This window comes from Argiope bruennichi, chromosome X2 (genome assembly GCF_947563725.1).
Source record: "Argiope bruennichi chromosome X2, qqArgBrue1.1, whole genome shotgun sequence".
Lineage (NCBI taxonomy): Eukaryota > Metazoa > Arthropoda > Arachnida > Araneae > Araneidae > Argiope > Argiope bruennichi.
This window is the reverse complement of record NC_079163.1, coordinates 1,046,319-1,063,506: the sequence shown is the minus strand read 5'-3', so window position 1 is coordinate 1,063,506 and position 17,188 is coordinate 1,046,319. Positions and strand designations below refer to the sequence as shown.

General features: G+C 30.2%; 1 protein-coding gene across 1 annotated transcript in view; it reads left to right on the top strand.

Annotated features, from left to right (window-relative positions):
* The window catches only part of LOC129961109 (slit homolog 1 protein-like), a 33,022-nt gene extending 16,085 nt beyond the window's left edge, over window positions 1–16,937 (top strand). Inside the window, exons 2-4 of the mRNA XM_056074939.1 lie at window positions 7,154–7,828; window positions 11,545–11,693; window positions 16,740–16,937. Coding sequence (XP_055930914.1) covers window positions 7,170–7,828; window positions 11,545–11,693; window positions 16,740–16,879 — 948 coding nt within the window. The 5' untranslated portion in view covers window positions 7,154–7,169 and the 3' untranslated portion in view covers window positions 16,880–16,937. The remainder of the gene's footprint in view (window positions 1–7,153; window positions 7,829–11,544; window positions 11,694–16,739) is intronic.
* The last annotated feature ends 251 nt before the right edge of the window (window positions 16,938–17,188 follow it).

The following is a 17,188-nucleotide window of genomic DNA, read 5'->3' as shown; positions in this document are numbered from 1 at the left end:
AAAACTGATAGATTAACATGTAATTTTCATGTATTCTCTTAAAAACGTTCTTGAGACTGCAAAATTCAGCAGTGAAAATCTCCTAAAATAGTTGAATTTAATGTTTAATAATTCGGTCAAATTTTGGACGTTGATATATGGAAAGCATTCGTATTTAAATTGTCAGCATGTCAAGAATATTATACTAATGGTAACTAATAAATCATGTTTATCGTATAAAATGCCAAATTTCGTAATTTTTCAACATTATTAACTAATTATTATTAACTAATTAACATTATTATTAACTTTTATTAACTAATATAATATTCTCTACTTCATATAAGGATTTTTTTCTTATTGAAAGTATCTACCTCTTTCTAAGACGACATAGAGATCAGCTACTGGGTCACAATTAGAGTGGATAGCCTGATTATTTCATTAGTACTGAGTATTTCCGTATTTAGAATATATATACTCTTTTAATAAGAACATTTTCTTTTCTTTTGTGCTTAGAAATGATACTGTAAACGTCAAAAAATTCAACCACTCCGAGTCCGAATAAATCAATTTTGAAATTACTTTTGTCTGTGAACAAACTCTCAGTAAATTATATGAATGAAATTTAATACTTTATCTTTTAAACAAAGTCTCTAATTTGTTTACTATTTTCAAGGAAATCCATTAAGAGGAAGTTTCAAGGTCTGTCTGTCCATCCGAATGCATTCGAACACGATAGTTGAAAAATTGTAACATCCTAGATTGATGAAATTTGGCATATAGTTTTAACATCAAAAATGCAAATCTATGTCAAGTTTTAGAAAAAACCCATTAAAAGGTTCATTGTCTGCCTCTCTGTCTATTTATGGGTATGTAAACACGATAACTGAAAAAAAGAAGATGTTCAATGATGAATTCTAATTGTAGATCAATATCAAATTTTGGACTCAATGGAAAGGGTTCAGATATCTCTCTCCACTGAACTATAAAGATGACTAGAAAGCATGCCATATTGTGCGCATGTCGGAAAGGGAAGAATATGCCCTCTGGTTGTGGTTATGTAATTACGGAAGTTTTTTTAAAATATTTTTTCATTTCCAAAAATTTTCAGTTTATTTCACTCGGGTAACTAAGAAAAAATCCATGATACTTCTAGTCAGTAACTAGTAATTCTCATGCTATAGAGAGCTTTCTTTATTCATTATATTTTTTGTTTTGTTACATAAATAATATTTAATACATTCTTGGCCTATGATGCCATTTAGTATTATTCTAGAAATGCGTTTTTAACTATGCGTTTATGCTTTTATTTTACTATGCTGTAGAGGGTTTGTTGGAACTTACCAGGCGAAAAGATTTGGATATAAATAAATGACTAATTTTAATTATTCTATCAAGAAAAAGATTAACCTTCAATATATAAAAACTTTAAATAGTGAGCATTTCTAAATTGTTTTTTTATACAGTTAATTTTTTATTAACAAATAATAAGTTCAGTCTGAAAGGATTAAGTGATAATTATTCAGATAAACGATGATTAATTGACAGTTTAATAATAATCAACCACTTATTTAAAATTTCTGTCGTATAATTTAAATGGTACGTTATTTACAATCTTCAGATTCCTTAAAATAAGGATCAGAAATTGATTTTTCAGGAAATAAAGCATCATTATATCTTCATTTCCACTTTTTTTAGACGCACACACAAACACATGTATATATGTAATGATATCTTAATTCTAATTTCAGTTTAATTAATTTCGAAGATTTTATCTTCATTTAGCTCATAGTAACTTCATTCTAAAATATTCTCTTATTTCGTGATCCAATTCCACTTTCGGTTTAATTAATTCGTCTGTAAAACTAATGCGCCATGAGTACTACGTCTCAAATGAAAGTGATCCCTTCGGTGCCCTTGTAAAGGTATCAAAGGTCACCTCGTGTATTGAATTGGCGCGTGGCCGGAAATCCTATATTATATAAGACTGGTGATCATTTGTTTCGCGCTTCTTTCTTACTTCTGCTTTTGTGCCGCGCCTCGTCTGCTTGTAAATAAATTGCTTTCCCGAGATGGATATTAAAGATAATTAAAAATACAATGTCTCGTCTATGTCTTCAAACCTGCACACTGCTTCAACCAAAATATTGTTACATATTATTTAGTCGACAGGATTCGAAATAACCTTAAATATTATTTAGTCGACAGGATTCGAAATAACCTTAAATATTATTTAGTCGACAGGATTCGAAATAACCTTAGATATTATTTAGTCGACAAGAATAGTTTCCTGTGAAAAAATTTTGAAAGAATTTATCCCCGGGATGAGAGTTAATTTGATGTTATGGTACGGCTTCTTGATTCGCCGTGCTTCGAAGATGGTTCCGTATTGGTGCGGCCACCCACGCTTGTCTCCGATGGCGAAGCTCTTTCGGCTACGTCGTTCCATGACGAAGTTTCATACCAACCGATGCAATATCCCCTGCATTCCGTCATGGTACCGCATCGTCGATGGTACCGTACCTAACCTGTGGCCTCAACCGACGTTCCAGCTCTCCGGCGTGTTTGTGCTCCATTTCCTCTTGTGTTTATGCTCTTTAATTTCAAAAAGTTCCAACCTGTGCCATGATTCATCAAAAAGTTATTAGTGTTAAGAAAAAAGCCTCCATCAACTGACTCAACGGATGAAATTCAAAATTTATATTCTGTACTTTTGATTTGATTTTAAATTGCAATTTTTTATTATAATATAATTGCAAATAATCTTTTTATATTATTATTCAAAATATCATGAGATTTAATTTAAAATATTGAGTTCTTGTAATTTTTTCGAATTTATTATTTTAAAATTATGCATGCAGACCTTGTGAACGAAAAAAGTAACATACCAAGATTCTGTTGTTTGTTTGTTTCTTATGGCACTTGCGACTGACAAGCCCACTGTTACGAAGACAGCGATTTAAGCCTGAGGGGGACGTCTCTTATTTTTTATAGCAGCGCCAACTAGGGCCAAGAGTACGACTTTGCCACTCACGCATCACTCATTCGCTTGCACAACCCCTTTTTACAGGAGGGCACATTCACACATCTCACAGATAGAACAACAGAAGAACAACCATGCCCAAACCGGGACTCGAACCCGGGACGCCCAGATCACGGGGAAGACGCGCTACCCCTATGCCAGGACGCCGGCACCACGATTCTAATATATGCTTAATAATTAATGGCACATGACTAAAGTAGTAAATACCTAAGGGGAAATTGTTACACCTCTGACAGTTATTAAGCTGCCCTCTATTATCACTGTGTCCAAATACAGGGTGGTTATAATTAAAGTTACCCTATTTAGACCTACGTAGTGTCCGCTCTAGTGAAAGGATGTCGAAGACACTTGATACTTAGGTTGTGTGGATCATGGGGAACCGAAATCTGCAATAAAAAAATTAGTTCAAATTTCAACCGCCAGGTGAGAAGGCGGCGCATGAAAAACAAAAACCACAATTTGGAACTTAAAAACTTTATTTAATTGCAATATATGTTCAATGTGCATTCGATTCTCGTCAAGCATAGGTTCAAAGAGTATTATGGCGTGTTGAACAGTGGCACGAAGAGTTTCTCGATCAATTTCAGCAACATGACGTGTTATACTTGTTTTTAATTTATCCAGAGTTCGTATGCTTCCTCCATAGACACGATCTTTCAGGAATCTCCACAAGCAGAAATCACAGGGATTCAAGTCAGGAAAACGCGGAGGTCAGGCAGTTGTAAAACTTCTTGAAATTACCCGTTGATTTTCAAAATGGGCACGAAGCAATGCCGCCACTGGTCGAGCAATGTGAGGTGGTGCACCGCCTTGCATGTAGACAGCAGTCCCTAAACATTCGCAAGAATGACTTGCTGCTGAAGAAGGTCGTGGTAACGGGCACCCGTAACGGAACACAAATTGAGGGCCATGAAGCATGTTGTCCTCAAAAAAAAAAAAAAAAAAAGAATGAAATCAGCAGTACAATCACACCATACAGAAATGTAATCAGGATGTAGAGACTGTTCATGCACATCATTAGGACTTGCAGTACTCCATATGCGACAGTTCTGAGTATTAACTGCTCCGCCTAGGGTAAAATGAGCCTCGTCCGACCACAAAATGTTCCAAGGCAATGAATTGTCAACGGCTATTCTGGCTAAAAAAATTCGAGCAAATTGATTTCTTTTCTCCGGGTCTGCAGGATTCAGCGCTTGCACATGATGGATGTGTATGGATACCACTTTACAATGGGTCGAAGAACTTTTCGTACTGTAGACCAAGGGAGGGAGAAATCACGTGTCAACGCTTGAGAACTTGATGAAGAATATAACGAATCGGACGCTCTTTCGATACGGCAAGAGCGACATCTTCAGCAGTTTCATTTGAAATACGTTTCCGTTCTCTTCCTTGTACCACACCCAACTCTCCAGTCTCTTCAAATTTAATAATCATCTTTTTCAAAGCCTGCCTAGACATAGGCCCTTTTCGTAAGTCTTTCAAGCGCCGATATTCTCGCAGTGCAACTGATAAATTATGCTGTTCTGATAAAACAACTTTATCAATAAAGCTCTTCCTTTCTTCTCTGCCGACATGGTGAAGAATGATTTTGATGCAGTGAGTACTGGCTTTTTAAATTACTCTAAATTTGCATAACGGCCTTTATCGTACGTGAAAACTGCCATCTATCGGCCGAAATTTGAACTAATTTTTTTTTATTGCAGATTTCTTTTCCCCATGATCTATACAATCTAAATATCAAGTTTCTTCGACATCCTTCCACTAGAGCGGAAACTACGTAGGTCTAAACAGGGTAACTTTAATTATAACCACCCTGTACTTGTTTTTTCAAAATACAAATGTTTTTTTTTTCTTCAATTACTCAACTATTTCTTATATTCCATATTTTTTCCCCCAAATACTATAAGAGTATTTTGAGTCTTGTGTTTGTTACATTCATTCACAAGTGTTTTGTTTGAAATCTTTGAATTTTGCCTTTATTGCTTTTATTTTCCAAGATTTTCATTAGTTATTTTTGAATCATGATAAGATTCAAAATAACTAATATTGGGAAGAAATTCCTTTTAAAAAGATTTGCCTTTCAGTAGCTTTGAAATTTAAACACTTAAATCCCTATTACTTAAAATAAGTAACTTTTTAAAGTTAAAAAGTACAAAATATGGATAAATTATTATTATCTGGAGCTTTATCAGTTTAGTATAAATAAGAATTTTGAATATTAATACTATGAATAGGATTTTAAAAATATACTTCTATTGATTGAGATTTCTCAAACGAAACGAAACATGGGCGAAATAAGAAATATAATCAATCTGTTAAAACACTAGCCTTTTCCATGGGTTCGCAGCATTTGATGCGATTGCCACACATTTTATGAGCTTGGTTCAAACACGTTGGATATACCCTTTTGCTGACTGTCTAGACAAGGTGGATTATGCAGATCGCTTAAAATCAAAGACTTACCAACTCAACTCAAATTGTGTTTTCTCTGCGAATTATAAAATTTTTTTTGTATTATTCAAATATCTATGGAGCGTCATATTTATTCATCTGAAAACTATAAATGATAAAGCTTCTCAAAGTTTTAAATGAAATTCGTGGCCATGAAGCGATTTTCCGAAATTGAGTATTGCAAAATGGTTCTGTTTTTATGTGGCCGTAAAGTGAGATAGGTTGCGTGGTTTATCAACATCATTTCTCTGAAGGCTGGCAATCTTCTTGGCAGGCCATATGAAATGTTGTTTGAGATTGAATTTTGTGAATGAAGGTTGAATCCGCTTAGCAGACCATATAAAATATTATTATTTTTATATATATTATGATACACTCTCACATATTAGAACAGCGGCGTATGAGAAATCTATGAAACCTTTCAATAAGCCTCATTGAGACAACGCATTTCGTATTCATCCATACATGATAACACCTCTTCAGACACTGCTATGTGGAAATGCTGATACAATTACGTTAAGAACTAGTTTGATGTCCAGCCAGCATTTCTAAGTGGACCGAAGAAGCACACTTTTCGCGAAATGAAATGTATAATAGTCAGAATATGCATCAATGGGAGATAGAAAAAGTTTTGCAGCAGTATGATATCAAACACTTTTTCGATAAATGCTTGCTGTTGAATTGGCAATAACAGTTAATAGGTATTGCATTTTATCAGAGCATGTCAAAGGATGCATTATATTTAGAACTTTTGCTGGACGTAATTCCCAAACTTGATGAGAACTTGCTGTTGCCTTAATTGCAGAACGTACGGTTCCAACATAACATGATTCCTCCACACAAGATATTGAGCGCAAAGCAATTCTTGATAGAAACATTCCATCAGAAAAGAGTTGGGTATGATTTTTATCCAAGAGTGGCTCCCACACTTACCTTACCTGATTCCAAAGATTTCTTTTTTGGGGATACTTGAAACTACAAATGTATACGATCACTCTTCTAATATTGCTAGATCTTCCGAGACGTATTACTTCAAAACCGCGTCTTCCGTCCCAAAACAGGTCTCGTGTTGCTTCCTAACGAGAAGTTAATATAAATGAGGTAAACCTTAAAAATGCTATCCCCTCAAATTTTCAAGCTGCTGTTAAAATCAAGAAATAATTGCTTAGTAAAGAAAAAAATAAGATTCAATGTATCATCAGGCCAAAAATAGATTTAAGAACAAAAACTTTATCAAATCCACCAGCTGTTCGGTATCTCTCCATAACGTCAGTAATCCCTTAACTAAGAAGGTTTTCAGGTATTATTTTATACTTTTCCTTTCCAGCTTTTTTATCCATATATCTAACATATGTGATCTGATAATAATAAAATGATGCAATTTGAAATTTAAAATATTCTCTCCATACTTTCAGAATACACAATTTTTTTAATATTTTGCATTTAAAATGTAGAATGGCTGCATTTGATGGCATTAAAACCATTTTGACAAATATTTACCAAATTTTTGTTATCTTCACTAAGTCCCAACACGAGAAAAAATTAAACAAATCAAGAGACAACGGCATCAAAAAGAAACGCAACAAATTGCTATGTAACCGAATTTCCTGATATATTTTTTAATAAATTAATTCATCTTTAAATAAATTTGCTATATTTCAAGATATCTCTCCTTTTCAGAAACATTCTACCAGGTATGAAGCATTGCTTGTTACTAGCAATTTTGCATTTCTGTGCATGGAGATTATTTGCTCTTGAACAGGAATGTCCCCATCCAGAAGACAGTTATCCGTGCTACTGCGAGGAAGATGAGGATCGCACAACTATGCATTGCAATTACCTTCAAGATAATAAACAGATTCGGGATGGATTAGGCAGACTTACTGATTATAAAATCAGTACAGTTTCCATATGGATGTTTGACACCGGAGTCATCAAATCAGATGCTTTCAAGGGACCACACATAAATGAAATCGTATTCAGCCATTCAACGGTAAATATGGAATCTCCCCCTTTCCTAGGACAAGAAAATTCATTAAGCAGACTAACTTTCTTGTCTTGCTTTGACGAAGAAGATCTGGTAGGTTCTTATTCATTGGGCCACTTGAACAGTTTAAAGGAAATCTCATTCGAAAAGAATGACATCAAAGTATTGAAAAATGATTGGATTACTTCTTCTGGGCCTATTCTTAGATCCGTTACATTTGATAACTGTAAAATTGAAAGAATGGAAGATAAAGTGTTTTCTAAGCTGACGTCATTGACAACGATTTTCCTAATGGACAATAAAATTACCAGCATATCTCGATCTATGTTTCCCATGCCAGCAGAAAATTTGCGGTCTATTAGTATGAAGTAAGCTAAAATAATTTATTCAAATTTATATTGTAATTTCAGAATTTAATGCAGTTAAAATATATTGGAAGAAATTAAGGATATAACGTAGAAAGTATTTTATTTTTATTCAAGTTTACAATTCCTTAAGAAATTTCTGCATTCGGAAAAAGTATGTTTCTTTCGTAATAAGCTTTAATACATATCAAAAATATTTTTCAGAATTTATTTATTACAAATTTCTTAATTTCCTTAAATGCTCAAATATGTCATTAATAATAAGCAATATAAAGCAATTTTAAAATAACTGTCACTAATTTAGATATATCAATTTGAATTTTCTTCAAAAAGTTAAAATTCCCGACTTAAAAATATCCTTATAACTCTATAAGAAGTAATCAAATTTAATTTTTTTCTTTTTTACGACAAGAATATTTCTGAATAAACCTATTTTTTTTCCTCCAAAAATACCATAGTAATGCATGGAAATGTGGTAAAATTATTGGATATTTTTGATGTCAACTATGCAGGAATCTGAAGATGATAGTTTTGACTCTTTTAAACAAGAGACAGAGCCGTGAAGATGGGGAAAATAACTTGTCTCGAATCATCAACATTTGATTTTTTTCAAGTTATAGATATTTTGATAAATAATGTACAAATATCTTGAATGAAAACCCCATTATTCGTTCATCTGCAAGATTGATGGAGTTAACAGTAGTGAACTGTCATTAACAAGTTACAGGAGCACAATTTAGGCTAAACTCAAATTAATTTTTGAGATGTATAGCGAGCTTAATATTATCGAGAGCAGATAAAAATTGTATTCCCAGATCCTGTCGTTGAGGTAAATAGTAGCAAAGAAGGATTCGTTTTTTTTAAGGTTGAGTAAATGTCAAAAGAAAAAAAAATGATTAGATGACTATGGCTTGAACGTTCTACTTGAATTGAAAGCTCTATTTTCTGTTACAAAACTGATTTACAAGTTTTAATTTTAATGCTTGTTTCTAAATCTCGGATGATTCCTTCTCATGGGTCATAATATTTTGTCCTTCCGATTTTTCTAAAGTTCTCTTTTTCGAGAAAATTGGAGATACTCCATATTGAGCTTATTAAGCAACTATGATAGTTTTTATGCTACATCCTAAGAAAAGGAATATACATTTACTGAAAGAAGTGCCTTGGAGTATTTGGAGACAAAAAATAAATTTTCAGGCAATATGCAATAGTTTCTCATTATTTCAAGTATATCATCTGTAAATTAGCTCTTTACTGTTGAAAACCGAAATAAGTGTCTCACATTGATCGCAATTACCTCACATTCTCTTGACTAATTGAGAACACAAAGGGATACGTATAAAAGTTCTTATAATTGAAGCTGGTTAGTTAATAAATTAATTAGGAAGAAAGGCATTGTTTAATAAGTCTTACAGATCATGATTATGCATTTTCATAAATTAATGATAACACCTGCAAAATTTGTCCTAATTTAAATAACTGACACCATTAGTGGATTTTTTTGGAATGTAAAAAAAAGTATATTTTTATTATTTGCTAATTATTTATTCCTGTTGTTGGAACTCAGCAATTTAGTGCGAATGTTCTGAATTTTTGTTCTTTGAATCTTTCCTTAAATAGTTAATGTAATATTAAATTTTATAAACCTTAAGAACATATTCTATAATGTAAACTTTAAGAACGTTTATCACGTATTCTATAATATAATATTTATATAATAATGCGAGAAGAAAATTAAATATTTTCTTTAATTTGAAAATGTTTAAAAGAAAATATATAATACTGATAATAATTTAGTACGCAGTAATATGAAATTTTGGTATTTGGTTTTTAAATTTACCGTGTTTGAAAATATATTTAAAAAGGATTAAGTAGCTATAATAGCCATAAGATACGAAGGTCATTATATTTTATAACATGAAACTGAATAAGCATTTTATTCTAATGTAAAAATGAAAATATTTTGTGTGTTTCATTTTCTAGAAAGATATTCTTGCTCTAACTGTCCCATCTATTAAATTAATTTAAAGCGTTTTGCAAAGATTAAAGGGATTTTTAAGATATCTGCCAATTAACTGATAAATAAAGGTGATTATTTTAGCAAGAGTTTTTATTGCATTTTCTAACATATTTTGGAGCTTAAATTTAGATTGCAATTTGAAAAGATAAATGTATTTAAGGAAAAAAAAAAAAAAAAAAAAGAAAAAAAAAAGAAGAAGAAGAAAAGAAAAGAAATGGGGAGATAATTTTCTGTTTTTCAGTACCATAGAATTAAAATATGTCATTATTCACTTTTCAAACTTTATATCTGTATGCTTGTATTAAATGTTTACTAGATGATTCATAAAAAAATTTCTTAATATAAGCTGTTAGGTGCATACAAAGAGCCTCGTTGAATTACTTTACAGAATACGGAGTAAATGAATGTAATTAAAATTCGTTCTTCAGAAAACAGCGTAGTCCTGAAAACATAATTTAAATATGTATTCATAAAACAATTCGTTATACACATTTTTTTTTATGTGAAACTAGGAAAAAAGTAAATAATCTTTTTTTTTCGGAAAGATGCATTGCAAATTTTATTCTGCTAATTAAATTTATCAAAATTTCAGAATTATCAAAAATTATGTCCCAAAAATTTGTGTTTTTATTTAAAGAAGCTTTGCTTAGAATATATAAAGTGAATAAATGATGCTTTAGCTTCCTTTTTACTTCTCGTAAACTATGAATATAAAAGATTTTAGAAACAAAAACAATACAAATATTTTCAGTTTTGTTAAAATAAATATGGAAATCTTACTTTCAGACTTAGAGAAGGTTATACAAAATCTTTGTTATCTTTTATAGGTCTCAATAATAAAGATAATAATTTGATTTTTGGCCGTTTTCCCTCTTAATTTACTTAATTAAATTACTTAAAAATTAGACAACACATATGACATGATTCTCTTAATAAATACTTCTTTGTACACGTCAATCAGTTCACTTCCTAAAATTTCCTCATCATTTCAAACTACCCATTTATTAATTATTTATTTCTTTTAACCTGTAAAAATTTACATTTTACTGATGTTTAATATACATATATAATTTGGGAGTGGGCTTAATGGATAAATAAAAAGCTAAGCTAAAAATAGACAAAATTATTTTTGAGAATGTACCATTTTTGGAAGGATAAAATCTATTTGTATTCCTTTAAAACCACAAACATTTACTTGAAAACCTAAGAACTTGAACATTAAAAAGTGAATAATAAAGAATTGATGATAAAGAAAAAATTTTAAAATTTTATTTTTCGACCCTTAGTTTATTATTTCAGTTTTCTTTTAGAATTGGTTAACGACAGATTAGAAGTCATCTTCGTCCGATCCCATTTTTTGCTGGGATTTCATAAACCAATATTCGAAATCACCTTAAGTTAATGATTTCTTCCAGATTTGTTCTTTTGAATGTAACTTTCAGTTTTTCAGTTTCTGTGTTCATGTAATGAATCAAATCAAAAGTAGTCTGTGCAATAGTGTTAGATCATTACTTGACAATATAGCTGAAATTTAATAAACGAACAAATTTTAAAGAAAGAATAAATATCTGATTTGAGGAATTAATGCTCTCTATTTATATATTTCACTTCAAACTTTCGATTGCTTCAATAACAATTCAAATCTTTTAGACAATTTTTGTCAATAGATATGAAAATATTATAATTTTATTAATTTCAGTGACAACAACATTGAATCACTTCCAGATGATATTTTTAAAGACATGCCAAGTTTAAGGACTGTAGAATTAGAGCGAAACAATCTTAAAACACTTAGTCAAGGAGCTTGGGGGAAAATTATTGAAAATTTATCACGAGTTTATTTAGAAGGTGAGTAAAGTTTTCTTACTTCTTTTTAAACTTACCTGTATGTTTTTGTTATAGATCCAACTACTACTTGCTAATTAAAATTAAAATATATAAAAGTAAAGAATAATATGCATTTAAGTTCAGGATGAGTAATCTGGCAAGCTTCTCGCATGACGCAAATGATTTAATGCTAAAATTTTCAAAACTCCTCTTAAAACTTTTCCCCTAGGTTCAATAGAGTCAAAATATCTTTGAAATGAAAATCGGGAAGAGTCTTTATCTCATAACAGGGCACAATCTTATTTATTTTGGAAAATAAATATAGATTACTTGCTAATGTAATTAACAAAGAATTAAATGTAATTAACATGCTTCTAACGTAATTAACATGCTTCTAACGTAATTAAAACGACACACAAATCCTGTTAGTTTCATTTATTATTGCTTCGATGCATTGGAGTCATGTGGATAGAAAAGGATATATTTTTAGAAAAATTCTGCAGTTGATTGCAGAACTCTAAGATCAGTGAACTTTCAGGTTGAAATGATAATTAATTTCATCTTAGCAAGAAATTGCAAAAAAATTTCTGAAATTTTCACAGAAAAGACCTTTTAGAAGTTAAAACAAAAAAGTATAAACCAGGTTAGTAGTAAGATCAAGCATCTCTTTGAATTTTAGCATCTTTAGAGAAGTGCTAAATATTTTTTCTCCAAATAAGTAGTAAAAATCGGAGTATGTTTTAACTTCTAAATTAAAATAAACTAAATAAAATCAGCCAAATATCATCTAATACACATTATCAGGGGCGGGGACAACAAGGAGCAAGAAGCAATTTCACTCCCTCTTTAGTAACCGCTTACTACCCACCTCCTAGTTGGGGAGAATAATGAGTGGCAAAATTTTTTCCTGTTTCGGAAAGGATGTGTGGGGAGCAGAATATCAAAGATACTGATAATTTAAGTCCTATCTTAAAGTTATTAGAGATGAAATAAGTGCATGCTTTCCGAATTTGACGACTCAATGAACAATATTTAAAACTGTAGAATGTCGAACATCTGATTTTGTTGTCGTTCCCTCAACTTTTAGTTTGTATTACATTTGGCAGATTATCCGACATGGCGACAAAAGGAATCATCTGACGAATTTGGCCGACTATGAAATCAATTGAAAAGTTGATAATTTTATGGATTGTTACATTTATCGATTGTTTTAATCACTTATCGGTGAAATTGTTAGGTAAAATGAGTGTGTTAGTTTACTCCGTCCGGGGCGTTCGAGTAATGCAACAAATGCATGGTGCTTTTCAACTTGCTTACCCACTGATTCAAATTTAAATGAAGAATTAAAAAAAGAAGCGGTATTTTATTTGTCAAATCATTTTTTCTCTGTAGCATTAAATTTTCAAGATTTGTAATTTATGATACTTTATTTTTTCATGATTTTTCCTTGTCTGGTGAATGACTATAGTACATCAAGAGGAAACAGTTATATCTATAGCTATATCGATCATTCTGACAAATGTCACTATTCTTTTGTCATATAGCCGTTCTAAGAAGAATTGCTTTGTTGTTGTCAAATGACAAGAATTCAACATAAACCAATGACGTAAATAATATGTGCAAATGGAAATCAAATTTACCTAATTATAAAATATCATGTTTTTGCGATTTCAAATATTATACTATAATTATTTCACTAATCAAGTATTACTAATTACAATTGGATGACAAAAAGCAAATATATGTTGTTACTGTTTCTGATGGCACTTGCCATTGACAAGCCTGCTGATTTCGAATTCAGCGATTTTAAGCCGAGAGAGGGCGTCTCTAGTTTTAAGTAGCGCCAACTAGGGCCAAGAGTTACGATTTTGCTACATACGCATCACATTCGCTTGCACAACCCCTTTTTACAGGGGGGCATATTCACACATCACATATAGAACAGATGAAGAACAACCATGCCCGGACCAGGACGCCCAGATCACGGGGAAGACGCGCTACCCCAATGCCAGGATGCCGGCAGCAAATATATACGATATAGTAGGCTATTATCCACAGTTAAAGAATTTATACAAGATTTACTAAATTTGTTGAATGAGTTTAATTGAAGATTATTCAGATATCATATTCATTATAATAACTTAGAAACCGAAATGTGAATTTTTGTTTCTTCTGCTAATTACTTGACGACAATATTTGTATTATTTCAGATGTTTCTTTTAATGACATATGGATAAATGTGTCTTGCTAAAATGATGATTATTAAAGCAAATGTTGATAGAATATCCATATGTACCAAATTAAAAAAAACTTTGAAAATAGAGAATTTTTTTTTCTTCTGGAAATGGCGAAGTAATCCCGCTTTTCTTGTTAAATGCGTAATGGCTTTTTACATAATCTACAAATAAATCGCAAGTACATACTAAAAAGCAGTTTGTTACATCTTTCCTCCAATGCGTAATCATTAAAATTGTATCTGAAATACAGAATTTGAGAACTCAAGGAATTTTCCCGGATGATTATTTTCCAGTTATATTTCATGCATAGACTATAATATCCTTAATGCAAAATCAAAAAAAAAAAAAAAAAAAATCTGTATTTACACTTGAAGACAAATTTCAGATATCTCACTTCTTTGTCTTTTTTATATTTGATCATTTTAATGAACAAATATAAAAGAGACAATATACGAGATTTTCTCTGAAATTTACAAAAAGAATATTAAAATATTATAATAGGTTGCCAATTTTTATAAAAAAATATATCGATAAACATGCAGTTCTCTATTTCGCTTAGAATCTTAACATTTGTGTTTTTCGTAATTTTGGTAAACATTTCAAATAAAAATTTTTTTTTTAGTAAAAACAATTTTTGCTTTCAACTCTTTCATGCAGTATGTTTTTCATTATAAAATGTCCTTTATTTAGAACCTTTTGTTAATCTTTTTGGAAACTACGCGCCAACATTATTGGGTTAAATTATAAAATATTTTAAGGATTGATACAATTTACTAAGCCGAAGAGTCTGGTAAGAGTGGGTTTTGTATAATTTTAAACAAGTTTGGGATTCGTGATTAACCTTTTCAAATTTTTTCTGCTATTTCATATGCAGATTTCTTGTCTTTAAATATGAAAGAAGAACAGATTCAATTTTTAGAAAATTTAGTTTGTTGTTATATCAAATTTCAAAGAAGATTCCATTGCTCATTCCACATGAAACGTTATTTGAATAATGAATGCATGCTCTACCTTCGAAGCTTGGCAGAAATATTGAAGGACGCATTGGAAAGATTATTACAGTTAAAAGCAATTTTATAGTTTAAAGTAATGGTAATAATAAAGCTGTATAGTTGAAGATAATTTTTTTTGTTTTGAAATTGTTTTGTATTTTATTACATAATTTTAGTACTATAATTTTTTTCAAATAAATCTTTCCTCGTGTTAATTTTTAATGCTCACACTTATGGAAAAACCTCTTTTGGAATGTTTAAGAGATTTGTATGGATTTTTCATTACATAAATACTTTTTGTTAAGTATATATATATATATATATATATATATATATATATATATATATATATATATATATATATATATATATATATATATATATATATATATAATTTTTAAAAGAACTTATAGTAGATTCAGTATAAGGACTTAAAAACTATAAATTTGTAGTTAAAAATATTTATGTTTGGAAATTTCATAGAAAAAATATTCCCCCAAAAATGCTTTTTCCATTAAAAAATGTGGTATTAATACTTTGATTTTTACTTAAAAATAGTAAGTTTATTTTAAACAGATGTTTATTTATTTGGCCAAAAATAACTGTAATGGATTGTGAAGATAAATCAAACTTGATTTTGAGAAGTTCTTTAACATTTGATTTCATCAGTTTCTCTTCATATAGTGTCCGTCAACACCAATTTAATTAACATAAGTCTATTTCTTAACATATATCGTAATGTACATCATTCAATTGTCCAGTTTAATAATAAGTTAATAATTATTTTTATTTGCTTTGGCTATTTTGTTATAAAATTTAAATAATGGGAGAATTCATCTCCCATGTCCAAGCGGTACATTTAATTTCAGATGGGTTTACGGATTTTTCATTTTATATTATTCTTAGTCGTTTGTCGTAGAAGCTTTATTCCCATAAAAATTGTTAATTTTTATAAATATTTATTTATTTTAATTAAATGAGATATTAATGAGATATTAAATACTTAATTATTTGATATGAATATAAAATTAATTAATGTATGTTATTTTGAAATAAAATTTGAGAAATTTCGATTTCTCTCCCCCATCAATTATTTCTCCCTCCCTCGTCGGAAAATCTCTGCTGGCGCTTCATCACATAATCAATGATTGTTTATTTTTGTAAAACGCGTCTTAGTTAAAAAAAAAGTTTTAATATGCCTTTGGCTTTATTTTTGACGTTGAAAAGGGGATTTTCCAGTCCAGTCTAGAAACTAAGGATTAATTATCAATGTAGTCGTTTTTATACGATAGATTTTGTAATAAAACTGAAGAATCTAAGGACAGCAGAAGAAGAATTTTCATCCCTTTTTCAAAAAATTATCACTATATAAATTAATATAATGTTAAAACATAGACTGTCAAAGTTGCCAAGTTTTGGGGGTTATTTATTCGCCTTACAGAAAAAGAAAATTGAAAGACACAGATTTCTTGATGATATAAGATCATTCCGCCAAACAAGCTCTAAATTTTCTTTAATCACTAAGAGCAAACGAGAGACTCAGAAGCAGTATGAATACCTCTACCGCTTTCTTTTTCTAACCTAAAAAATGAGAAAACTTATTGAAACCAACTCAAGGAATCACATCAATGCATGAACGAAAATTTATTTTAAAATATGGCTGAAGATATGGAAAAAGAAACTTTAATTTCCGTAAAATGAGAACTTATGTGTGTAGCAGAGAGAGGCATTTCAATTATATTTCAGTTATTATTTATAGTGTTATATATATATTTCTTTTTGCTGCTAAAAATGTATTTTGACCTTTATATTAACATATTTATTTGTAATTCTTTTAGATAACCCCATACGCTGTGATATAGATTTAAAGTGGATAAGTAAGAAAGTTTTGCCCAAAACTTTCACTGGAACATGCAGTGAGCCTGCAAAATTGAAAAATAAACCAATTCGTGTCTTGACGCCTGCTGATTTCCACTAATATATGAAACTTGTCAGTATTAAATAAAAATATATTATAGGTATTTATCTCTTCATGATCATGATGCATTAATTCAAATTCATTTGATTGTTTTGTTAGATTTAAGTATTCCTTTAGAAATTATACAGCCAAAAATAATCAATATCAATTCTTTACTGAAAACTTCATAAATTATTGTGAGTTAAAACGTAAAAATAGAACTATTTTATTTCCAAAAAATGTTAAAATGTTTGTAGTGTTTCAAACAGTTTTTGATGTGAAGTCATTGTTCTTATAACTTCTGTAAATCCCTTGAAAGTGCATTTTTCT